The sequence below is a fragment of the Mauremys mutica genome, chromosome 10 (genome assembly GCF_020497125.1).
Source record: "Mauremys mutica isolate MM-2020 ecotype Southern chromosome 10, ASM2049712v1, whole genome shotgun sequence".
Classification (NCBI taxonomy): Eukaryota; Metazoa; Chordata; order Testudines; family Geoemydidae; genus Mauremys; species Mauremys mutica.
The window spans coordinates 42,752,903-42,780,166 of NC_059081.1; the positions used below are offsets into that span (position 1 = coordinate 42,752,903).

At 41.1% G+C, this 27,264-nt stretch overlaps 1 protein-coding gene across 2 annotated transcripts in view; it reads left to right on the plus strand.

Moving 5' to 3' along the window:
• Positions 1-27,264, plus strand: part of AGPS (alkylglycerone phosphate synthase) — a 130,115-nt gene that overhangs the window by 75,102 nt on the left and 27,749 nt on the right. The window contains exons 14-17 of one of the 2 annotated variants that reach the window (XM_045033141.1): positions 2,150-2,262; positions 14,644-14,713; positions 18,874-18,897; positions 20,220-20,281. In XM_045033141.1, coding sequence (XP_044889076.1) covers positions 2,150-2,262; positions 14,644-14,713; positions 18,874-18,897; positions 20,220-20,281 — 269 coding nt within the window. The remainder of the gene's footprint in view (positions 1-2,149; positions 2,263-14,643; positions 14,714-18,873; positions 18,898-20,219; positions 20,282-27,264) is intronic. The other variant, XM_045033142.1, reaches the window with a different exon arrangement.

Genomic DNA, 27,264 nt, shown 5'->3' on the forward strand with positions numbered 1-27,264 from the left:
TCCCAACAGATGTCTGGGTAGTTGAAGTCCCCCATTACCTACCATCAAGTCCTGTGCTTTGGATGATTGTGGGGTTTTTTTTTTTTTTTAAAAGCCTCATCCACCTCTTGTTCCTGGTTAGGTGGTCTGTAGTAGACCCCTTCCATGACATTATCCTTGTTTTTTATCCCTTTTATCTTTGCCCAGAGACTTTCAACAAGGCTGTCTCCTATTTCCATCTGAACCTCAGTCCAAGTGTATACATTTTTAATATATAAGACAACACCACCTCCTTTTTTCCTTGCCTGTCCTTCCTGAGAAAGCTATACCCTTTTATAGCAATATTCCAGTCATGCATATTATCCCACCAAGTTTCTGTGATGCCAACTATGTCGTTTATTTACTAGCATTTCGAGTTCTTCCTGCTTATTCCCCATACTTCTTGCATTAGTATACACCTGTCACAAACGTCTGTCTGTTTCCCATCTATATAACTGGAATAATAACTTGCATCATAGCTATGTTGTGAAAATAAATTAATGTTTGTGACCCATTCAGATGCTACAGTGAGCACCATAGAAAAGTCCATAAGGAAATTAGTAATCCTGTATCCAGAGAAGGGTTTGATTAGTGTGAAGTAAATAAGGCCACACATTGAACGATTAGCATAAAACAAAATATTGAATAGCTGCTTATTCAGTGAGCACTGTTCATTTTGTGCAGTGAACAAGACAATGTGCTGTGGAAAAAATAGTAATGATCATGTAATTAGTGTATCCTAATGCAAGCACATGAGAGCTTAATTAAAGCTTCACAGGTAACTTTAGTTCTGGCATTTGCAAACTTTTGGATGCCTTTCTTTACCACCTAGAACTGGATAACATTATTAATGTAGTTTTTGTATGTAATAATGTGTTTTTATGCATCATTTATGTGCATACTTAAGCTAATGTCCATTATTAATTTGATTGTGTTTTTATCAATTCTGCCCTGACAGTAAAATTATTCTTTTCATTCCCCTTTTATTTCTGTTTGTGTGCTTAGCTCTCTCCCCTTATATGACACACTTCTTAGTCGGTACCCATTTCTTTCACACTTTCCACTTGGACAATAGGAAGGGCCTTCTGCAACCGCCTCCTATTTTATATTCTTCCTCACTTCCTTTCCTAAAATTTTCTACTTGGTGAAAGCTTTCTGGAGCCAATGAATACTCTTTCAGTGACTATTAAAGAGCAATATACAAGCCGTGTCCCTCTCTTAGAATATCTTCAGTGATCTTTGACCAAAGCTCCAAATTCCCGTTCTTGGAACAAGAGACTAAATTCACTTCCAGACCGAGAAACCATCAAACCGCTTGATGAAGTTTCTTCCCCTACCGCTTTTGCACGTGTGGTATACTCCTCCCCTACTTTTAAAATTCTGCTTCCTTGTTTATTTCCCTCCTTTCCTTATAGTGCCTTCCCTGGTCCAGGATTGTACGAATGATAATGCTTCTGGCAACAATGCTTGACCAGCATAGTGACTCATGCTTCTGGTTGCTTTTCTTTAGCATTTTTTTAGAGTAATACAAAGGGGGAACAGAAGGGCACACACGTTCCCTTCTAACTGCTTGGAGAATCAAGGCTACAAATTGATAGGTTCATCTTTCCTCTCTGCCCGTCTATTCAAAGTGCCTTTAGCAGGGCAGAAACTTGCCCTCTGCAAGTCCAGTAGAATGAAACTGTCTGGGATCAAGTCACTGCCACCTCCCAGTGGTGTTGAGGTGAAAGCAGTAACATTAAAGGCATAATTTTCATATGGAAGAATTTCTAAGAGGAACATAAAATTCCCTTGTTCCTGTGCTGCGTAAAACACCTCCACTTAGTAATTTGTCATATAACATATCAAATGTCTGTGTCCTTCATCAGTTGTTTAGTGTGGTGCAAAAAATTTCTATGAATGATGTCAAGAGTGCTTGAAAATAGGCTAGAAATTATCTGAAATATTCTGTGCAACTTGTTTTCTTTAGTCGCTATCCTATTCCTATCCCACAAGAATACTTGCTAACCCAAAGTGACTTTGAGTACATTGTACTTACGTGTAGTTGAAGGAAAAGGGAAAAAGTAGATTTATTTAAGCCTGGATTCTGCCATGTGGACTATAACATGATACAGGTATTTTCTTTTCACAGTTTAAAGGATTTGATCCGAACGAACTGTGTGTAGCTACATTACTCTTTGAGGGTGACAGAGAGAAGGTTCTTCAGCATGAAAAGCAAGTTTATGATATCGCTGCCAAATTTGGGTATGATTTTCAAGGAATTTTATTTCTGATATGGAGTGTCTGTTACATTTCCCAGTTAAAATTAGGCTACTGCATTTTTAAGACAAAAACAAAATGGAAATTTTTTTCTCGTATCCTTAAACCATTTTATAAAGTTAAAATGAAAATCTGTAGAATTAGATATATAATGTTCCTTTTTATAAATATAACTTTACAGTTAATAGCAATATAATTTTCTGATCATCATTTTAATGTGAGAAACTGCAGTTTAGATATACAGTTTATTACAGTATCTGACTGAATAACAAAATTTCAGATTCTATAAAGCTTTCTTTCATGCTAATCATAGTGTTCAGACTTGTAGACCTGGAAGCTGACTGCTATTTTGTGACACTAGACTAATGTCCTTCCTAAAGCACAGAGGAGGGAGACAAAATTGTAAGGTTAATATTTGGCAATATTGACTAGAGCATATAAAAAAAGGAAGCTTGTTTTAAGGGGAAATTGTGTTTAATCAAAGGAATTTGATGAATTAGCTGCATCCCACCCCTTGTCACTGATTGTGTTGTGCTGTTACAAAGGGACAGAAAACATTTCACTTCAGTAACAGGCTGAGTAATGATAGGGTGGTTTCTGTCCATCTGGCTTGATTGATTACAAGACTGATTGATGAAAATCATGGTGAAAATCTCATTTGTCAGAACTACGTTTTTATTTCCTTTTTAAACAAACTCTTTGCTATTATTTACTCTGCTTACTAATAGTTTTAATTCTACTTCTTAGTTGCACTTTTTACATATTTTGAATAAAGCTGTCAGTACTGTACTTTATAAATTCATATTAAGTTTTTCTGTGCTTCTAGACCATCTTTTCGAACTCGCACTATAAACCAAATTTTCCCTAGGTGGTTCAGAAAAGCATGTTTAACATAAACAATTTGGTATCCTGGTCACTCTTGAATATTTAAAATTCCTTTGATTTTTTTTCATTAGCTTTTTCTGTTACATATAAAAATACATGAGAACATAAGGTTGCAAAGACAAGCACTCAGAAGTTAGCAAATGCCAGAATTAAAGCTGCTAGTGTAACCATAAATCATCCCCCTGTGTGTCTATATTATAACTGTTTAATTACACAATCACATACTACTTTTTCCACAGGACCCCTGTTTCAGTCAGTGCACTGAAAACAGGATCTTATAAATGGAAAGTGTTAGGCAACCTTATCTATAGGTGGAGCTACCAGTTCTGCATATAGTAATGAAAGTGAGGCTTTCATTTTGATCAGTTTAAGCTTCTAGCTCCATTTTTATTTGTAAATTATTTTCATTTTTGTCCCTCTTCACTGAGGGTTTCTTTTCTAGACCTCAGTCCTGAGGAGTCATGCCACTGTGTCTTTAAAACAATTATGATACCGTTTGTTGCAGCCATAAGATTCAAGACAAGGAAAAATAGGACACCTCTTCAGCACTGTTCCTATGTTGGTGGGTTTGTGTTGCTGCTGAGCAACAGAAGTCTCCCCAACTCTTGCCTTCTCTCTGGCCCCAATGTCTTTGCTCACTCATACCCAAATCACCTTTGCGACTTAATAGTCTACTATTATAGCCATTCCAGTTTTGCTCACCTGGTGAGTACAAGAGTATGTAAATCCAACCTATATCTTAGTTATGAATTCAAAAGGTAATAAAAGGTAATAATTGGAGATATACCAATCTCCTAGAACTGGAAGGGACCTTGAAAGGTCATCAAGTCCAGCCCCCTGCCTTCACTAGCAGGACCAATTTTTGCCCCAGATCCCTAAGTGGCCTCCGCAAGGATTGAACTCACAAGCCTGGGTTTAGCAGGCCAATGCTCAAACCACTGAGCTATCCCTCCCCCCAAGGAGCCACTATTAAGATATTTGTGCAATGGTGTAATTTCATATATTTGAACAGATCTGTATTATGTGCAAGACATCTCAGCGTACTACTTATTATCTCAGAACTTTGTGGAAGAGCTAAGATGGAGTTCTCATAATTTTGGATCATGTCACATCACATATGTGCTGAAATGTGTGTTTAAATAATACTCAAAAGTTTACTTTCATTTTTAAAATGGAAATAGAACTATGGAGAGAGAATCAATTAGTTCAGAATTAGGAAATATTTAATCATTTAAAAAAAAACAACAGTGATTAATCAGTCCACATCTTTTCAGTTATTTTTCCATAGTAGTAATTTGCTGGTAGAGATTATTTGTAAAAAGACTAAAAAATGAACAAAGTAGGGCTGTCGATTAACTCATGCGATTCATTTTTTTAATCGCAATCATTTTTTGAGTTAATCATGATTAATAGCACTGTTAAACAATGGAATAGTAATTGAAATTTATTAAATATTTTGGATGTTTTCCTAATTTTCAAATATATTGATTTCTATTACCACACAGAATACAAAGTGTACAGTGCTCACTTCATATTTTTTATTACAAATATTTGCACTGTAAAAATGTCAAAATAAATGGTATTTTTCAGTTCACCTCATACAAATACTGTAGTGCAATCTCTTTATTGTGAAAGTGGAACTTACAAATGTAGATTTTTTTTTTTTGTTTTGTTACATAACTGCACTCAAAAACAAAACAATGTAAAACTTTAGAGCCTACAAGTCCACTCAGTCCTACTTCTTGGTCAGCCAATCACTAAGACAAACAAGTTTGTTTACATTTATGGGAAATACTGCTGACTGCTTCTTATTTACAGCATCACCTGAAAGTGAGAAAAGGCGTTCGCATGACACTTTTTTGTAGCTGGCATTGCAAAATATTTACGTGCCAGATATGCTAAACATTCATATGCCCCTTCATACTTCGGCCACCATTTCAGAGGACATACTTCCATGCTGCTGATGCTAGTTAAAGTGTTAATTTAAATTTGTGACTGAACTTCTTGTGGGAGAATTGCATATGTTTCCTGTTCTGTTTTACCCGCATTCTGCCATATATTTCATGTTATAGCAGTCTTGGATGAGGACCCTGCAAGATCACTTTCACAGAAAATTTGACAAAACGCAAAGAAGGTACCATGTGAGATTTCTAAAAATAGCTCTGATGGGTTGGATCACAGAAACCCCCTTGAGACTGCCACCTGATCTGCTGGGACTAACTGAGCCTGTTTTCCCTGCAAGTTTGGGACTTCAGAACCTTGCCAACACAGATCCAAGTCTGAACCACATCCCCCAGGAGCTGCAGGCTTAAGCTGTTTTCAGTTAAGAAGTGCTGCTGTCTCCAGCATTCAGATACCCAGCTCCCAATGGGGTCCAAACCCCAAATAAATCCATTTTACCCTGTATAATACTTATACAGGGTAAACGCATAAATTGTTCACCCTCTATAACACTGATAGAGAGAGAGAGAGAGAGATGCATAGCTGTCTCCCCACCTTCCCCCCCCTCCTCCCCGGGGGCATTAATACATACTCTGGGTTAATAAGTAAAAAATGATTTTATTAAGTACAAAAAGTAGGAGTTAAGTGGTTCCAAGTTATAACAGACAGAACAAAGTAAATTACCAAGCAAAATAAAACAAAAACACGCAAGTCTAAGCCTAATGCAGTAAAAACTAAATGCAGGTAAATCTCACCCTCAGATGTTCCAGTAATGCTCTTTTACAGACTAGACTTCCTCCTAGTCTGGGTCCACCGATCGCTCACACTCTGTAGTTATTGTCCTTTGTTCCAGTTTCTTTCAGGTATCTCCTTGGGGTGGAGAGGCTATTTTTTGTCAGCTGAAGACCAAAATGGAGGGGCTTACAGGGGCTTAAATAGACTTTCTCTTTTTTGTGGGTGGAAACCCCTTCTCCCCTCCTATGTAAAATCCCCTCCACATGATGGAGTTTTGCAGACACATGAGCAAGGAACATTTCCATGCATGACTCAGTTTTTTACAAGCTGATGCCCCATTCCCTGGAAAGCTCAGATGTGGACTGGCATCTCTGAGTTCATTGTCAGTTTAAAGCCTGGTCTACATTAAGCGTTTAAACCAAATTTAGCAGCGTTAAACCGATTTAACCCTGCACCCGTCCACACAATGAGGCCCTTTATATCGATATAAAGGGCTCTTTAAACCGATTTCTGTACTCCTCCCCGACAAGAGGAGTAGCGCTGAAATCGGTATTGCCATGTCGGATTAGGGTTAGTGTGGCCGCAAATCAATGGTATTGGCCTCCGGGCGGTATCCCACAGTGCACCATTGTGACCGCTCTGGAAAGCAATCTGAACTCGGATGCACTGGCCAGGTAGACAGGAAAAGCCCCGCGAACTTTTGAATTTCATTTCCTGTTTGCCCAGCGTGGAGCTCTGATCAGCACGGGTGGCGATGCAGTCCTAAATCCAAAAAGAGCTCCAGCATGGACCGTACGGGAGATACTGGATCTGATCGCTGTATGGGGAGACAAATCTGTTCTATCAGAGCTCTGTTACAGAAGACAAAATGACAAAGCATTTGAAAAAATCTCCAGGCTATGATAGACAGGCCACAGCAGGGACTCAGCACAGTGCTGCGTGAGAAGCGTAACGGAAAGCCAAAGAATCAAATGGACGCTCATGGAGGGAGGGAGGGGGTACTGAGGACTCCAGCTAACCCACAGTCCCCGCAGTCTTCGAAAAGCATTTGCATTCTTGGCTGAGCTCCAAATGCCTGAAGGGTCAAAAACATTTTCCCGGGTGTTTCAGGGTGTATGTTGTCAATTTACACCCTCCCTCCCAAAAGAAAAGGGGGGAAAAAAATCATTTCTCGCCTTTTTTCAATGTCACCCTATGTCTACTGCATGCTGCTGGTAGACGGGGTGCTGCAGCGCTGAACACCAGCATCCCCTTCCCGGTAGCAGACGGTACAATATGACTGCTATCCATCGTCATCATCAGCCCGTGAGTGCTCCTGGCTGGCCTCGGTGAGGTCGGACGGGGTTGCCAGGGTAAAAATAAGAATGACTCCCGGTCATTCCCGGCAGATGGTACAAAAGGATTGGTAACCGTCCTCATCATAGCAACTGGGGGCTGAGCTCCATCAGCCCCCCCCCCCTTTCATGTCTAAAGAAAAGATTCTGTACTGCCTGGGACTATCATAGCAGCGGGAGTCTGCGCTCCTCTCCCCCCCGCACCCTTTAATGTCCTGCCTGGACTATCATAGCAGCTGGAGGCTGCCTCCCCCTCATTTTATCTCACTAAAAGTCAGTGTTTTATTCCTCAATTCTTTATTACTTAGTCACACAAATGGGGGGACACTGCCACGGTAGCCCAGGAGGGTTGGGGGAGGAGGGAAGCAACAGGTGGGGTTGTTGCAGGGGCACCCCCTAGAATTGCATGTAGCTCATCATTTCTGCGGGATCTCTGGGGCTCTGATACGGAGCGGCTGTGCTCTCTGGTTCTCTAGTACACTTGCCCCATATTCTAGGCAGGACTGACTCTATTTTTAGACAAAACAAGGGAATGACCCAGGGAGTCATTCCCATTTTTGTTCATGTGCCCCTGGCCGACCTCAGCGAGGCCAGCCAGGAGCACCCATGACAGCAGCAGACGATACAAAAGGATTGATAACCGTCATCGCCAATTTCCAAATGCAAACGGTGCAAAATGACTGATAACCATCATCTCATCGCCAGTTTACAATGGCAGATGGTGCAATAGGGATGGTAATAGTCTCTACTACCTTGCAAAGGCAAATGAATGCTGCTGTGTAGCACTGCAGTACCGCCTCTGTCTGCAGCATCCAGTATACATACGGTGACAGTGACAAAAGGCAAAACAGGCTCTATGGTTGCCATGCTATGGCGTCTGCCAGGGCAATCCAAGTGAAAAAGGGCGCGAAATGATTGTCTGCCGTTGCTTTCACGGAGGAAGGATTGAGTGACGACATTTACTCAGAATCACCCGCGACACTGTTTTTGCCCCATCATGCATTGGGATCTCAAACCAGAATTCCAATGGGTGGAGGAGACTGCAGGAACTATGGGATAGCTACCCACAGTGCAACGCTCCGGAAATCGACGCTAGCCTTGGTACATGGACGCACACCGCTGAATTAATGTGTTTAGTGTGGCCGCGTGCACTCGACTTTATATAATCTGTTTTAAAAAACTGGTTTCTGTAAAATCGGAATAATCCCATAGTGTAGACATACCCTGAGTGTTTCTTGATTGGGCACTTACTTTTCTCAAGAATCTGACCAGATGCTTCACTGAGGCTACTTAAAATCGAACAAGTACATAGCCAATATTCATAACTTCGAATACAAAAATGCTACATGCATGCAAATAGGATGAACATACTCAGTAGAGCATAACCTTTGCATGGCATATCTAGCATAAAACATATTCCAGTTATGTCATATTTACACTCATAAGCATTTTTCTATGAAGCATTATGGGGTGTAACATTACAATAGCTACAGCACTCAACACAAGATTTAAGAAGCTGAAGCGTCATGCAAAATCTGATGCAAAATGCGATGCAGAAACTACAGAACTCGAACCACCAAAAAGGAAATGAACCTTCTGCTGGTGGCATGTGACTTGGATGATGAAAATGAGCATGCGTCGGTCTATTATGCTTTGGATCATTATCGAGCAGAACCCGTCATCAGCACGGATGCATACTCTTTGGAATGGGGGTTGAAGCATGCAGGGACATATGAATCTTTAGTGCATCTAGCATGTAAATACCTTGCAACACCGGCTACAACAGTACCATGCAAATGCCTGTTCTCACTTTCAGGTGACGTAAACAAGAAGCGGGCAGCATTGTCTCATGCAATTTGTAACCAAACTTGTTTGTCTGAGCAATTTGGCTGAAGTAGGACTGAGTAGACTTGTAAGCTCTAAAGTTTTACATTGTTTTATTTTTGAATGCAGTTTTTTTGTACACAATTCTACATTTGTAAGTTTAACTTTCATGATAAAAAGATTGCACTACAGTATTTGTACACCTCTACCCCGATATAACGCTACCCGATATAACACAGTAAAGCAATGCTCCAGGGGGGCGGGGCTGCACTCTCCAGCGGATTATAGCAAGTTCGATATAACGCAGTTTCACCTATTTGGCTCCCGAGGACAGCGTTATATCGGGGTAGAGGTGTATTAGGTGAACTGAAAAATACTGTTTTTGCTTTTAACAGTGCAAATATTTCTAATAAAAAATAAATATAAAGTGAGCACTGTACACTTTGTATTCTGTTATAATTTAAATTAATATATTTGAAAATGTAGAAAATATCCAAAAATATTTAAATACTGATATTCTATTAAACAGTGTGATTAATCGATTAATTTTTTAATCACTTGACAGCTCTAGAACAAACACGATCTATTTCAAGAATCTTATAATAATTTAACACCAAATACACTATTTGTGTTTATCCAAAACACACACAGATATGGTCTTTTCCTGAGAGGAAATCTTCAGTCTAAAACTAGAACCTGAAAAACCTCAAACATTTCCAGGTTTTATTCTGAATCTCAAGTTTGACATGTCAAAAGGTTCCCATAAACCTGTTGCCGAATCTTTGTTTTCTTGGTACCAGAGAGAAGTTTTCCTGAAACTAGCAAGTTTCATCAGTATTGTTTTGTTAAGCTAGCAACCTTAAGCTGTTTAGCTACAAAAGCACCAAGATTCAGCAGTTTTGTAATGGTCAAACCCAGTCATTTTTAGCCAATCAGAATTTGAGCTTTTTTGGCTCTCACAAAACTGAAACTAGGGAGTTTATGCAACAATTTGAACTAAATCTGCTAGAAAGATTGATCATGAAATACTGATTGATCTAGCAGAGCTGAGTGAAGTATTATGTAAAAAATCCTAGAACTATGGCAACTTAAAATTTCAATATTAGCAGAGAAGAGATCAGTTAAATCTTGTCAGTTTTTTGTCTAGGTGAAAAAAACCCAGGAATTAAGTCCCATTCATATCTAAGGAAGCAAAAGTATGTAGCATCATGAGAAACAGTTTTGACTAGATTGAGGACATTTATGTTTATCAGTTTGTTTATTTGTATTTGAATTCTGCTACTGCAAGGAGGCTCAACTGGGATTGCAGTGATGGTAATGACAGGTTTTGCTTTAAATACAGTTTGATTCAAGCACCTGATGGTTGAAAATGTTCACCTTTTTACATTGAGGGTTTAAAATATAAATCTCATTTTCACTTAATAGTCTGTTCAGCAATGTGCCAATCAAATCATTAATCTCTTAAAGAACTATTGATGTTAAGCTACTAACATTTGTTTTGATCATATTTGATCGCTTAAAGACTCACTTTCCTAACTTTTTACTAAATCTCCAAGTGAACAACAACAAATAGGCAGAGATCTTTATTTTAACTGATGCTGTTTAGAGAGAGTTTGCTTTTCACATTACTTTACACTGGTGAGCTTTTTACTGTATGGCTGCAGAAAGTATATACTGAAGTATAAATCTTGCTTATGGAAAATAACTTAAAATTATCAGAAAAGCAAAGTTCACCTTTCCAAATCTCTTACCTTATATTCCTGTTTGTATGGAATGCCTTTTGTGTATTGAGAAAAGAGCAAGGCGAGTGTTCAGGAAGATATCCCATTGACTTGGGGAGAGGCAAAACCAAATTTAGTAGTTTAATCTAATCAAACATATGGAGGGTAGGCTAAAGTTTTACTAGCTGTTCTGAGATTTTCTGGCTGCATTCCTGTAGTTTTGAGGAAAATGTTCTCTGAACTCTTATTTTCAATGTGAATGATTTTTTTGTCTAGGACAGTGGTCCCCAACCTTTTTGTGGCCAGTAACACATTCATGTTTTCAGAAGTGTGTGGTGGGCGCCAACAATTTTTCAAGGCTTATTTTGTATTTGTACATTAAATAATACGAAAAACATCACATTTAATATAACATAATATATGAAGCCAGAGAGAAGCTGTGAGGACAGAGAAAACCGGCGCCTGCAGCCCCGGAGTTCTCTGTCCCTGGCAGGCATGGGGCCGCGGCTCCTCTCCGGCTTAAGCCGCGGCCCTGCGCCTGCCAGGAACCGAGAACACCAGCGCCCGCATCCTGCAGCCCCGGAGTTCTCTGTCCCTGTCAGGCGCGGGGCCGCGGCTTCTCTCCTGCTGGGCACTAGGCGGGCCCTGCGCCTGCTGGGAACAGAGAACATTGTTCTCACAGCCTGAGTTCTCTGTCCCCGTCAGGTGCAGGGCTGCGGCTTCTCTCCCCTGCTGGGCGCTAGGCGGGCGCACATAAATGCTCTGGTGGGCGCCATGGCGCCTGCGGGCACCATGTTGGGGACCACTGGTCTAGGAACTGTGGAATCTACTAAGAAAAGTTGAACTTCACTTAATTTTTACCTCTTTTTATGGCAATCCTCTTAACTTTGGAACTATGGTTAACCTTTTATATTCTCTTGACACGTGGATTCTATCGAACAATTAAAAACAAAACAAAAAAACTTCTACTTATCTATAAAGTCCATGGAATCATGAAGATTTAAGCTGTTTAGTCTCCATCTGTGTGTTATGACTTGTTTCGTTCTCGGTTTTCTTGTTCAGTTCTTAAAGCTGGTGATTGTAGCACTGATGCAGAAAAGAAGTTGGGGTTAATAAACCTCTGGTGAGAAAATATTGAAAAGGAATCGGTTACATCTTACACTTAGGCCTATATTTTCAAAAGTAACTAGTGGGGCAGGAACAGTGTGCTTTTGTTCTGTTTGTGCAGAGCTAACACGAGGTCCTAGTCCTAGGCACTATGGTAATACAAATAATATGGGGTGCTTCCATTTTTGTGTGCTCATCTTGAGACACCATAAAGGAGCTTGATTTTCAGAAGGCAGATGCTCAGTTTTTACTAAAAATTAGGTACATTTAAGTTGATGATAAAAGGAGAAGGCAGCCATTTTTCAAGAAGGCAGTCCTTACTGGAATTCTTTGTAGAAGATTGTTGTTTATAATTCCCTGTTGGAGAAGAAACTTTTAGTTATGAAGAATGGCAAAACCATTAATCCTAAATGTTTATTTTCCAAATCTATCCATTGCACCAGATCTGTTCAAGAGGGAGACCAGGAAGGAAGGGGAGGACAGGAGCAAACTGAGGAAACTTGAGGAGTTTTGGATGTAGGTTAGTGAGGGGGAAACTGTGTGTAAGCAGCGGGGAAACAGGCGCTGGTGGAAACAGACTTTTATGCTGCTCTAGACTGAAGTAAAGCTGGCAGAGCATACTGGTGAATCTGGCCTTAAAAGATTTCAAAGCTGATATTACATGTGTTCAGATAATTATAAATATCACATAGTAACATTCTCTTCATTTTTAAACTGTTCATGTATGTAGTTTTAATCTTAAAAAAATCCTTGATATAAAATTATATTAAATTGAAGGTAAGATGTAATGGTGGAATTATTAAAAAACAAACAAAAAACAAACAAAAAAAAAACCCCAAGCATTACAAATGAGGACAAGGTAGTCATGCAGAGTGATCTGGATTTCTTAGATAAGTTAGGTCCAGTCAAACAAAATGTATTTTAAAATAACCAAATTTGAAGTCTTGCATCTAGGAACAAAGAAGGAAGGCCTTGCTTACGAAATTGGGTAATGCATCCTGGGTGGCAGTGATTCTGAAAAGGATTTAGGGGTTGTAATGGACAAGAGCTCCCAGAGCAATGCTATGGTTAAAAGGGCTAATTAAGTAGTTGTAAGTATAATCAGGGGAGTAGGAAGGTGGTTTTTACCTTTGTATATTGCATTGATGATACATACTAGAATTCTGTGTCCAGTTCTGGTGCCCACATTTTTAAAAGGATGTTGAAATATTGGCATGAGTGCAGAAAAGAACCACAAAAACTATTTGAAGGTTGGAGAAAATGCCTTACAGTGAGAAACTTAGAGGTCAGTCTGTTAATCTTGTCAGCTAGAAGATTGAGAGATTACTTGATTACAATGTATAATTAATTTTGTGGGGAGAACATACTAGGTGCCCAAGGGCTCTTCAGTCTAGCAGAGAGAGGCATAACCAGAATTAATGGCTGGAAGCTAAAGCCAGACAAACTGCAATTAGAAATAAGGCACAGATTTTTAATGCTGAGGGTGAATGACACTTGGAACAAACAACCAAAATGCAGTGGTGGATTCTCCATCTCATGATATCTTCAAATCAAGACTAGAAGCCTTTCTGGATAATACACTTCAGTCAAACACAGTTTAGACTAGATGATGTAATGGTTCCTTCTGCTCTTAAAATCTATGAAAATACAGGAGATCCAGAGTTTAAGCTTAATTTAAAAGACAAACATGTTAAGGTGTGGAAATGCACAATGAAGGCATCCAGCAACTTTAGTGCTGCCTTGTAGTGACATGAAGAAAGGAAAAATGAAAAAAACTATTTTTAAAATCTGCTTAATATAGTCTATTGTACACGGTAATCATAATTATGTTTTATTACATGGTATTGTTATGAGACAGAGTTCTGGTGTCCTAACTGTGAACTTCCCTATGTTTGCATTTCTTTTGTTTAATCTTAAAATCCCAGGAATTCAGAGTTAATACCTGACTTTGGGATAATTACACAATCTCTGTAATACATGTTACTCTGAATTAATCATCGGGTCTTTCAACCTTAGTTCCAGGTTGAAACCTCCTTATTTGGAAGTCATGACAATTGCATGAGTAGTACTAATAACTTGTATTATAGTGGCCGCCAGAGGCCCCAATGATGGTTTGGGCCCCATCATTCTAGACCCTGTACAAACACATAGTAAGGATACATACCTTTTGATAGTCTTAGGTTTACGTATATAATTTTAATATTAAACTTTTTAGACTATCACCTTGATTACCCAAATTCTATATCCAACTTAAAATAAGACTAAATTATTGGAAATTTCAGGTTTTACGAATAAAATAGATTTAAAAGTGTGTGGTGGACACACATTTTTAACACTAGCAAGTTTACTTTTGTCTAAAGGATTCAGTCATGTTAAAAAAAGAAAATCACATTTCCAATGAAATTTTTTTACCTACGATTTTTACAAGTAATGTGTCTGGCTAGCATCACTGAGAAATATCCCTCTCCCCTCCCCCCCCCCCGGTCCCCTGCCTGTTAGTTTTGTACCTAACAACCCCATGTATAGCGAGTTTCACTGTTAACCAGTCTGTATGATCAGTTCTCCTTTTTCGTATGGGCGTTTCAACAACCAGGGAGATAAAACAATGTTTTAAAAAAAATAGGATTTCTGCTAGGTGTGGTGACCTGAAACAAATTTTAACTCAGGTTTTAAATTGGAAACGTTTCAAGTTGAAGTGGTCTCTGATCTATTTGCATATAAATTTCTTGACTCAAAGTATTTTATTATTTTTTATTGGAAAACTGTGAAAAACAGTTCACTTGAGATCCATGTTAATTATTAACTCTTATCAATTGCAGTGGTCTGGCAGCTGGAGAAGATAATGGACAGCGAGGTTACATGCTGACATTTGTCATCGCTTACCTTCGGGTAGGTCACTCTTATTCTCTGCTGCTCTGCTGTGACTATTTCTGTACCCAACAAATCATATAGAACGCATAAAGATTTTTTTTTCAAATTCTTTATGCAAACTTTCTTTAGACTTGAAAAGATTAATCAAAACACTCTAGGGGCTATACCTTTTTTACATGTACATAAATTTAGAGAGAAGTTGAGTGAGGTAATATCTTTTATTGAACAAGCTTCTGCTGATGAGAGACAAGCTTTAGAGCATACACAGCTCTTTTTCAGCTTCTGGGAAACTAATTCAGTGTGTCACTACTAAATAAGATAAAAATCCGGTGATTTTTTTAATGTCTGGCAAAGTTTGGCTAGACACATGCCTATCACAACGTGTAGTGGACCTCATCCAGTGCATTAAATGCCCCAATAGCAACTATTGTGGGGTGAAACCAGACAATCACTGCGCTCTCAAATGAATTCACCCAGAAACATGATAAAAGACAAAAACATCAGATCACCTGTGGGTGAACACTTTGTGAAAAAGTAATCACTCCATATCTGAACACTCTGTCTCCTTCCTCAAAGGAAACCTGAACAACACTTTTAAAAGATAGGCCTGTGAGCTTAAATTCATTACACTTTGGTAGACATTAAAAATCATGGACTGAATAGAGACACTGGATTTATGGCTTATTACAACAATCTGTAACCCACTAACGCCCCCCAAGTTGGTTCCCCATCCCCCCTTCCTTTCCTCCCTATGACTGTAGGTGTGTTCATGGGAAACTTCACCCTAAATGGTCCCTTGAAATGTGCTAACTACCTGAAATGTGTTCCGCCTTGTATTTAACAGTGACTAGGGTCCTACCAAATTCACAGTCCATTTTGGTCAATTTAACAGTTATAGGATTTTTAAAGTTGTAAGTTTCATTATTTCAGCTATTTAAATCTGAAATGTCACAAAGTTGTAATTGTAGGGGTCCTGACCCAAAAAAAGGTGTGGAGGGGGTTGCGGTACTGCTACCGTTACTTCTCATAGACTTTAAGGTCAGAAGGGACCATTATGATCTAGTCTGACCTCCTGCACAAAGCAGGCCACAGAATCTTACCCATCCACTTCTATAACAAACCCCTAACCTCTGAGTTATTGAAGTCTTCAAATTGTGGTTTGAAGACCTCAAGCTGCAGAGAATCCTCCAGTAAGTGACCCATGCTGCAAAGGAAGGCGAAAAACCTCCAGGGCCTCTGCCAATCTGCCCTGGAGGAAAATTCCTTCCCGACCCCAAATATGGCGATCAGTTAAACCCTGAGCATGTGGGCAAGACTCATCCTCCAGAACCCAGGAAAGAATTCTCTGCAGTAACTCAGATCCCATCCTTCAGAGCTTGGCACCTGCTGGCTGGGAGCCCAGCTCTGAAGGCAGAGCCACTGCCAGCAGCAGCAGAAGTAAGGATGACATGGTATGGTATTGCCACGCTTACTGCTGCGCTGCTGCCTGCAGAGCTGGACCCTCAGTCAGCAGCCACCACTCTCCGGCCACTCAGCCCTGAAGGCAGCAGCACAAGAGTAAGGGTGGCAATACTGCAAACCCCACCCTCGCAACTCTTTTGGGTCAGGACCCCCAATTTGAGAAACCCTGGTTTCCCCTGTGAAATCTGTATAGTATAGGTAAAAGCACACAAGACCAGATTTCACGCAGAGAGACCAGATTTAATGGTCCATGATGTGTTTTTTCATGGCCATGAATTTGGTAGGGCCCTTGCAATGATGCTTTGAGTTAGTTTCCAAGACTTGAAGAGTCCTGTGTAAGCTTGAAAGCTTGTCTCTCAAAATAAAAGATAATACCTCACCCACCTTCTCTCTCTTTCTAATATTCTGGGACCAGCACAGCTACAGCAATACTGCATGTACATAAAATTGGCATTTATTTGTGGTTTTCACTTTTAAAAACACTGTACATTAATTTGCACCCCCTTTTATGACAAGTTTTTTTTCCAGACAAATAAAGAAATTGAGTTGTAAATCTCAATGGACTGATCTTTAGAGGTGCTAAGCATCCAGGTGTCCCACTGACCTTTTTGGGAGATTCTGTTTACCACTGAAAATCAGGCCATAAGTGACTTTCCCCAGGTCACAAACTGTGTAAGTGACAGAACCAGGATTAGCCCCCAGGAGTTCCTAGCTCCCATCTACAAACGCAATACTCAATGCTGTTTTTAATTGTAAGACTTACGCGTATTTAAAAGGCAATTATTCAGGAAGGAAGGAAGACTTTGTGGTTAAGTCTTAGTCTCGATTCCCAATCCAATGTTCAGTTTCAAGCTTCTGACTTGCTGTACGACTTTGGGCAAGTCATTTAATTTCTCTGTGCTTCAGTTCTCCATCTATAAAATGGGGATAAATTACATCCCTTCTAGTACCCTTTGTCTTGTCTATTTAAATGGTGAGCTCTTAGGGGCAGGGACTGTTTGTACGGTGCCTAGCACAATGGGGCCCTAATCTTGGTTTGAGCCTCAGGGTGCTACCGTAATACTAACCAGTCAGCAATAATTATTTGATGTATATGCGCACCAGTAGTTTGGCAGACCTTTCCACCATAGATGACTCATTGAGAAATGCAAAAAAAAAAATGAACATCTGCATCCTGGAGGATCTATCCCATTACCTCCACTACAAACTACTTGACTTCAAGATCCCATGTTATAGCCAGCATTCTTGCAGCTGGAATGACAGGATGGACTTTCTCCATGGCTTATTGCTGCCACTCCTTTGGAGAAACAAGGAGTCACTTAAGCAGTGCATGGCGCTCTTCCAAGCAGTTGAGTTCCTGTCTTCAGTAGAGTTCTGGGCTGTTGAACAAGACTGGAATCAGTGTATTCATGTGAAGACAGTGCAGGGAACTTCTCTGTAAGCCACAAGAGAACTCCTTAGACAAGATGTACTCCATCTTTAAAGATTAGGATACTTTATAATCCTCTAGTGTTTTCTATTCACACTGTCAGTAATTCAATATGATGAGCCAATATCCGGCCTTGGATACACATGTATAGCTGCTACGGTTACTTAGAGCTGTGCATATGTATGGAGGTATACAGCTGGGCAAAATACTAAATATTGTTGTTGTTCAAATACTCAGCCATGGTTCTAGTAGAAATGCCTAAAATATAAGGATTCAGAGATTTAAAAAACTAAGTTTCAAATAAGTGTGTCTCAAGTTTTCCATTCGGAATTATGAGCAGTCTCTGAGCCTTCCTCACAAAATGGCTAGTAAATCGCACAAGCATTTTGGTAATAGTTTTCCTCTACATCGGGGTAGGCAACCTATGGCACGTGTGCTGATTTTCAGTGGCACTCACGCTGCCTGGGTCCTGGCCATCAGGGCTCTGCATTTTAATTTTAATTTTAAATGAAGCTTCTTAAACATTTTAAAAACCTTATTTACTTTACATACAACAGTAGTTTAGTTATACATTATAGATTTTTATAGAAAGAGACCTTCTAAAAACATTACTGGCTCGCGAAACCTTACATTAGAGTGAATAAATGAAGACTCAGCACACCACTTCTGAAAGGTTGCTGACCCCGGTCTACGTTACGATGCCATGGTTTCAAAATTGCAAACATACTTGTGCTGTGTAACACTGTTTCCTATTTGTGATATCGTATCCCATAATCTTTATGGTAGATTTAAGCTTCCGCAAGCAGGAGCACTTTTATAATGTTATAGGTGTGCATAATATAAAATGTGCAATCTTTATGTCAAACAGTTAATGTATACTTGCATCAACATGAATTTAGTCCACTTTTACTTTATCAGCATTTTAGTTCATTCTTTCATTTGTCCTTTCTTCTGTTTATAATGTGGTGAATAACGGCACTTAATCAGCCCCCTTCTCACATTTGTTGTCCAGTCAATAACAACTCTTAACCCCTGTAGGACAGCTGTTGTGAATATCTTTGTGTTGGTATGTGTTCTGAAGCTTTTAGAATAGTCACAGTTGGGCTGCTTCTGTCTTCCCCACTTCTTTATCTAGTTCTTGCTTCTAGTCTGTCTTCCTTTTTCAAAGACCTAATTAGAGAATATTTCTCTTGGCTTTCTATATATTTCTCCAGTAATACTTTCAATCCTGATCCCACTTTTCAAATTTAATTTTTGAAGTTAATCATTTCTTTTTACTAACTGACAGGTTGCGAGTTGTCTTATTTGTTTGGTGAGTTGTTCTTGTTTTTGTTTTTTGCCTTTTTGGACTTCAATAAACCCACATGTTAAACCATGACCCCTAAGTCTTCCTGACTATCTCTTAGGCATTGCTGTCCCTTTTTCTCATCTCCCGTAGTATTTTCTCATTTTTATGGCAATTTCCCTTCTGGGCCCTTCTCTCATGGAGTTGGCTCACTTGATTTCTCTCTAAACTTTTATGGATTTGGGTCTAACAAGGAATACTGTTTCCTTGCCAATTGCTGTCCAACTCTTAGTCTGATTCTATGGTAACATCACTTAGCTTTATCACTACACTATCTATCACTTCGTTGCTAACTTTCTTGTCTTGGGCAAAAAGGGAAGGTGATATCTAATAAAATGATGTTTCTTCCATTGAATCTTGATTCAGATTTATTTTTGTATGCCGTGAGTGCTCTGTATTGGTTATGTTTTTGTACTCTAGTCACATTTTTTCTTTACATCCTGTGGTCTCTTAAAGTCTCAGATGCAGGATGTTCAAAATTGTATAGTACATCTGATTTGAAGAACCAGTGAAATTATTTTCAGATATCCTAATGACTTTCAACACACTTAAAGATTCAAATTCTTTTAAAATTACTCAAGTATTTTACTTGTTTCTCAGTTATTTTGCCATTAGGTTTATTACTGTGAAAAGTTTCTTGTTTGTTTGCAATGGTGTTTTATCTCAGAATTCATTATTTTACTCTCCAAAGAGTACATAAAAGCCTATCTTTTTACTTAACTTATAATTTTTTTTAATATTTCAGGCTTATGGCAAAATTGTCGTTTGTAAGCTGCTTTTCTGTATGGTGTCATTTTTAGGAAACTAATACATATTTGTGTGATAGTTTCACTATCAAAGCCAAGAAGTGTACTTTTGTGAATAGTGGCAGTTTTTGTTTTTGTGATTATAAATACTTGTTCACTAAGAGACAGGAGCAGTACCCCTAGGTTGTTTAACATAGATTATTAAACATGCATCAGTGATAACTGTGTTTGGTAGCTACCAGTTAGGGTCAGATTTGTACTATTTGTTTAAAAATGAAAAGGTCTGCATCCCACTACCAGTCCCTTTAGCATTGTTCCTAATATTTAAAACTTAATTTTGGTCCCAGTATATATATTCTTTGATTTTTGATACATGTAAATCTTATAAATGTAGATTGCCAAATCTGTGTTCTATGTAAATATTACACAACACAATGATTCTCTGTCTAGCAGCTGCCTAAAGTAAATTGGAATCCTGACACTAAAGATGTACATTAGGACACTAATTCACTGGTCCTTTCCTTTCTTTTTGTGCTTTAATAGGACCTGGGCCTGGATTACTATGTAATAGGAGAATCATTTGAGACTTCTGTTCCCTGGGATAGGTAAAATACTTGTAGTATTCTTTTGTTCAAAACTTCTGTTAAAACTTGGTTATCATGTAATGGATATCTATTCAGTTTGTTTTTGAGAATTTTTTTCTTTGGTTTTAGACATTGATAGGAATTTGAAAGTGTGTATACGTAAAATGTAAAGAATAAACATTTGTGTACTTCTGAGCCATTGTAAAGCATGAACTATGACTTCTGTGGTCAGAAGTGTAGTCCCTTTTGGTATTGTTGAATTAGAAGTGGCACTGGGCTTGAAAAATTAATGAAACGTTAAAAGTAAAATGTAGAATTGACATATTCTGTTGCAAATTTGATATGCATAACCATTTCATGTGTTACCTGGGGTTCTTTCAACCCAAAGCTCTTGGTAACTTTACTCTGTGTGAGGAGGTGTCAGGAAATAAATCAAGGGAGACACGGCCGTCCGACCGATAGATGGCTGGCACAAACAGGACAGCACAAGAGTGCTTTCACTTAAAGCTAAACTTTACTTAGTCTCAAGCACTTACACATGTCCGCAACAAGTTAGTAAAACACCCCCAACCCTTGATAATTACCAAAGCTGAGTGTGGCTTTCGAGTGATACAGCGGCAGCCTGTCTGCCGCTGGGGATCAGAAGATACATCCAGAGGGAGAGGCCAGTCCCGAAACGAGTCCCACCTGTCTCAAGCTTTTTCCCCTTATTTATACATTAGTAATTAAAGAAACCTTGTTAAATAAGCAGTTTCAAGCAAGAGGTTCCTTCTGATTGATTAACCAGGTGTGGGTTTTTCCAGAACTTGCAGCCTTGAGACCTCAATAGACATTCCTGGGGCATATCCTACTCTTTGAAAACATGTATCAGCAATTTTAACTCAATTCTTATCAGGAAGGACGCAGGGTCAAGCTGCCCTTTCAGTGGCACCCTAACCCCCCCCCCCCTCCCCTCCCCTCCTGCCTTGGTCAAGCTGAGACTTGCTTTTAACAGCTTGCTGACTAGGCTGTCTTTACAATAAGCCATTGTGGTTTCAGGCACTTAACTGGTTTGCCAAAGTCTCCCCGTACACATGCAGAATAAATATTTTACAATATGCGTATGTTGCTTGCTTAGGATTGTAACTTTTTTTTATTGTGGGTCTGCATGGTGACAATTCTGGTCTTTAAACTGTTCTTTGAAAAATCAAACGACTTTTGATGCTCATTCATAAATCAAAATAGATAACAGATGTATCAAAGTAGACTGTAAAATAGAAAACTGGTAGATGTAACCTTTTGCAGACGTTTGGAAAATTTTGTGTTAAGTATTTTCTGCCTCTGATCAACAAGTAAATTTAGGCTTTTGTGAAAGGAAAGTCCTGTTATGGATCTAAAAGCCAATCATTAAAAGATAAAGAATGAACTTAAATGGACTGTTTTTATGCAGAAAAGTTAATTTGAGGTGCCACAGGAATCAGTAGCAGGGCCATTCTTAAGAGGTTGAGTAAATGAGCTGATAACACTTGATGTTTTTACAGTTTAAATTATTAAAACTATGTAGTGTTGTGAAGAATTCCTGAAGGAGTTAAATGTTTCCCAACCTGTTGGGTGAGTTCCCTTCCTGTAGATGCAAGATCTCTTTTGGGGTTGTGGTATGGTACTGTACAACAGTACCAGCTGTGCATCTGCCTTTACTGCAGAAGCAATTCTTAGCAGGGGCTGAAGTTGATGAGCACAGTGGTAGCTTACTCTTTTTCGGCTGCCTGACTTCTCTATTTGTTCTCTTTGAATAGCCATCCATGTATATGCCTCTTCTCTGCTCCCACAGGAGCACACAGGATATGTTGATCTAAGGCATCATGAAACCTTGCTCGCTGCATGGATCCCTTTGGTGGAAAAGTGCCAACATATCTGGTGGTAGTCCAGATTTAGAGAGGACATGGCCTGGTCTACACTACGCGTTTATACTGTTTTTAGCAGCATTAAACCGATTTTACGCTGCACCCGTCCACACAACGAAGCCCTTTATAATGATATAAAGGGCTCTTAATACCGATATCTGTGTACTCCTCCCCGACGAGGGGAGTAACGCTCAAATCGGTATTGCCATGTCAGATTAGGGTTAGTGTGGCTGCAAATCGACGGTATTGGCCTCCGGGAGCTATCCCACAGTGCACCATTGTGACCGCTCTGGAAAGCCATCTGAACTCAGATGCACTGGCCAGGTAGACAGGAAAAGCCCCCCGAACTTTTGAATTTAATTTCCTGTTTCTCCAGCGTGGAGAGCTCATCAGCACAGGTAACAATGCAGTCTCCTGAGAATCGAAAAAAAGCTCCAGCATGGACCGCACGGGAGGTACTGGATCTGATTGCTGTATGGGGAGAGGATTCCATGCTAACAGAACTCCGTTCCAAAAGACGAAATGAAAAAACATTTGAAAAAATTTCCAAGGCTATGATGCAGAGAGGCCACACCAGGGACTCAGTACAGTGCCGTGTGAAAGTTAAGGAGCTCAGACAAGCCTACCAGCAAACCAAAGAAGCAAACGGAAGGTCCGGGGCAGGGCCGAAAACATGCCGCTTCTACGCTGAGCTGCATGCAATTCTAAGGGGGTCCGCCACCACTATCCCACCCCTGTCCGTGGATTCCAAGGTGGCAGGGGGTAATCGCAGCCATGGCTGAGGATTCTGCGGACGGGGAAGATGAGGAGGAGGAAGAGGAGGACGAGCTTGTAGAGAGCACACAGCACTCCGTTCTCCCCAACAGCCAGGAGCTTTTTCTCACCCTGATGGAATTACCCTCCCAGCCCTCCCAAGCAACTATCTCAGACAATGAAGCCATGGAAGGGACCTCTGGTGAGTGTACCTTGTAAATATAAGACATGGTTTAAAAGCAAGCATTTTTTAATGATTAATTTGGCCTGAGGACTTGGGATGCATTCGCGGCCAGTACAGATACTGGAAAAGTCTGTTAACATGTCTGAGGATGGAGCGGAAATTCTCCAGGGACATCTCCATGAAGCTCTCCTGGAGGTACTCCAAAAGCCTTTGCAGAAGGTTTCTGGGCAGCGCTGCTTTATTCCGTCCTCCATGGTAGGACACTTGACCACGCCATGCATGTAGCAAGTAATCTGGTATCATTGCTACATGCATGGCGTGGTCCCGGTGATTGCTGGCATTCAAGCAACATCCGTTATTTATCTCGCTGTGTTATCCTCAGGAGAGTGATATCGTTCATGGTAACCTGGTTGAAATTCAGGAATTTAAGTAAGGGGATAGAGATGGCCATTCCTACTGGGCTGTTTGCCTGTTGCTTAAAAGAAATCCTTCCCTGCAGGTAGCCAAGCCGGGGGAAGGAGAGGGGGGCGTGATTGGCGCTGCGCTTTTCTGCGTTTGGCTAGCAGGGATCTTTCCTGCTACCAGCCACGCGGTTCGGGGGTGGTGGTGGAAAAGGGGGTGTTTAGCAGTGATCTTCCATGATACCCGCCACAGGGTGGTTTCTGCTGCTGCATGTTAACAGGAAAGAAGCAGCACTCAATGGGCTTTGCTTGCTATTTGGGAAAGGAGGGCGCTGGATAGATGAAGGCTGCAGAAGCCGAAAGACAATGGCTTACCATGGCCGCATGCAAGCAGAATTCTGATGCCCGGACCTGCGTCTGTGATCTGTAACACCAAAGCTGCAGGCACTCAATATTAAGAAGCAAAATGCGACCTTGTAGTGAAAACACATGTGCTATGTAAGGTGAATAGTGTTGTTCACCGTGAAAGAGTATGACCATTGTTCTCTAAAATGTATCTTTTTTAAATACTTCTCTCCCTTTTTTCCCCTCCCTCATGCAGCTGCAAATTTTTCAAGCATCCCTACTCCATCCCAATGGCTATCTCAGATAAGGCAGCGGGGAAAAAAAGACGCGAGAAGAAATGTTTTCGAAAATCATGGAAGTGACCCGCAATGAAAGAGCGCATCTGAATGAGTGGAAGGACGTGGTAGCAAAGTACAGGAAAGATGCCAGTGACCGTGAGGACAGGAGGGACGCTCGAGATGAGAGGAGGGACGCTCGAGATGAGAGGTGGCGGCAGGAAGATCAGCGGTGGCGGGATGCAACTCTGGGGCTGCTGCGTGATCAAACTGACATGCTCCAGCGTATGGTGGAGCTTCAGGAATGGCAGCAGGATCACAGAGTGCCGCTTCAGCTCCTGTATAACCACCCTCCCCCCTCACCATGTTCCTTAGCCTCCTCACCCGCCAGACGAGTAAGAACTCGTGGGGGTAGGCTCCGTGCACCCGCCCACTCCACCCCAGTGGACAACCCAACCAAAAGGCTCTCATTATGAAATTATGAAATTTTTATAGTGGCCTTTTACTTCCCTACTATTCTCCTCCAAAACCCCAGGCTACCTTGTCAGTTCTCTCCCTCTTTTTATAATTAAGTAATAAAGAATACATGATTTTTAAACGAGTGACTTTATTTCCTTAGAAAGCAAGCTGTGATCGAAGGGGGGGTGGGTGGCTTACAGTGAATGAGTCAATCAAGGGGGGAGGGTTTAATCAAGGAGAAAGAAACACAACAGTCAGACTGTACCCTGGCCAGTGATGAAACTGGTTTTCAAAGCTTCTCTAATGCGCACCGCTTCCTGGTGTGCTCTTCTAATCTCCCTGGTGTCTGGCTGTGCGTACTCAGTGGCCAGGTGATTTGCCTCAGCCTCCCACTCCGCCATAAAGGTCTCCCCCTTACTCTCACAGAGATTGTGGAGCACACAGCAAGCGGCAATAACAATGGGGACATTGGTTTGGCTGAGGTCTGAGCGAGTCAGTAATGTGCGGCAGCGCGCCTTTAAACAGCCAAATGCACATTCTACCACCATTCTGCACTTGCTCAGCCTGTAGCTGAACAGCTCCTGACTACTGTCCAGGGTCCCTGTGTATGGCTCCATGAACCATGGCATCAAGGGGTATGCTGGGTCCCCCAGGATAATGACAGGCATTTCAACATCCCCAACTGTTGTTTTCTGGTCTGGGAAGTAATTCCCTTGCTGCAGCCGTTTAAACAGAGTAGTGTTCCTGAAGACGCGAGTGTCATGAACCCTTCCCGGCCATCCCACGTGGATGTTGGTAAAACGTCCCTTGTGATCCACCAGTGCTTACAGCACCATTGAAAAGTACCCCTTGCGGTTTATGTAGTGGGTGCCCTGGTGCTCCGGTGCCAAGATAGGGATATGGGTTCCATCTTTCACAACCACAGTTAGGGAATCCCATTGCAGCAAAGCCATCCACTATGACATGCACATTTCCCAGAGTCACAACCTTTCGTAGCAGCAGCTTAGTGATTGCTTTGGCTACTTGCATCACAGCAGCCCCCACAGTAGATTTGCCCACTCCAAATTGATTCCCGACTGACCGGTAGCTGTCTGGCATTGCAAGCTTCCAGAGGGCTATTGCCACTCGCTTCTCAACTGTGAGGGCTGCTCTCATCTTTGTATTCTGGCGCTTCAGGGCAGGGGAAACCAAGTCACAAAGTTCCATGAAAGTGCCCTTCCGCATGCGAAAGTTTCGCAGCCACTGGGAATCGTCCCACTCCCGCAAAACTGTGCGGTCCCACCAGTCTGTGCTTGTTTCCCGGGCCCAAAATCGGCGTTCAATGGCTAGAACCTGCCCCATTACCAGCAGGATCTCCAAAGCGCAGGGGCCCGCAGTTTGACAGAATTCTGTGTCCATGTCCTCATCACTCTCGTCGCCGCGCTGCCGTAGCCGCCGCCTCCTCGCCTGGCTTTGCAGGTCCTTGTTCAGCATTGAGTACACGAGAATGCGCAAGGTTTTTAAAAGTCCAGGATTGCTGTCTTGAGCTGAGCAGGGTCCATGCTTGCTGTGCTATGGTGTCTGCACAGTTCACCCAGGAAAAAAGGCGTGAAACGGTTGGCTGCTGCTGCTTTCACGGAGGGAGGGGTGAGGCTGTACCCAGAAGCACCCGCGACAATGTTTTTTTGCCCCATCAGGCACTGGGATTTCAACCCAGAATTCCAATGGGCGGGGGAGACTGCGGGAACTATGGGATAGCTACCCACAGTGCAACGCTCCGGAAATCGACGCTAGCCTCGGTACATGGACGCACACCGCCAAATTAATGTGCTTAGTGTGGCCGCGTGCACTCGACTTTATACAGTCTGTTTTTAAAAACCGGTTGATGTAAAATCGGAATAATCCTGTAGTATAGACGTACCCCGACATGTCCTGCATTTTAAAACCAGCATTAAAAACTTCTCTCAGCCACCCTGTGGCAGACAGATGCTCAGCAGCTCCCATTCTTGCTTGCTGCTTTTCTAAAGTTGTACTTGGCTTAGCAGGTACAGACTTGGATGCTTTCAGAGAAGTGAGCTAGCAAGCAGGGGAAGGAAGTAGGCTTCATTTTCTATCTAATCTTAAACAATCATGTGGTTTAAGGTTTATTTACCAGCTTTTCCCCTGCAATGGGGCAGCGCAAAATGGCCTTGAAGCCAGTTTGGCTAGCTGGAGTTCCCCAGCACAGGGGAGATCACTCTTCCCTATAGCCCAACCAGGGAGCATGGCTAGGATGTCCTTGGACCCTGCTGATCCTTGGCTGCCAGAGGTCCCCTTGGGCAGCTGATTCAAATTACATTTACGTCAGGGGTCTAGCTCAGTGCAGATGCCCGCAGTATTATCTCTCCGTTCTAAGCTTCACCTAAGCTGTCAGACACAGCTGAGAATCAAGGCCTAAACCTATTTACATAGGTTACATAGCAGTTGAGAGCTCCAGAATTTGACCTATTTGCTTTGTACATTTTCTTTTTTAAAAATTCCTGTTTACCCTACACGTTAAACAGATTAGTATCAGTTTTGGTCCCCTGATAGCATATGATTATAGAGATCATAGGAAATTAGGTTTGAAATGACTTGTGTATGTTCAGAATCCCAACAAACCCAGCATCCTGGTTCTTGGATTTAGCAGCTGCTATAACACTGTTTCAGTCCTTGTTTTAGAGAAATTTAATTTTCAGCCAGTGTC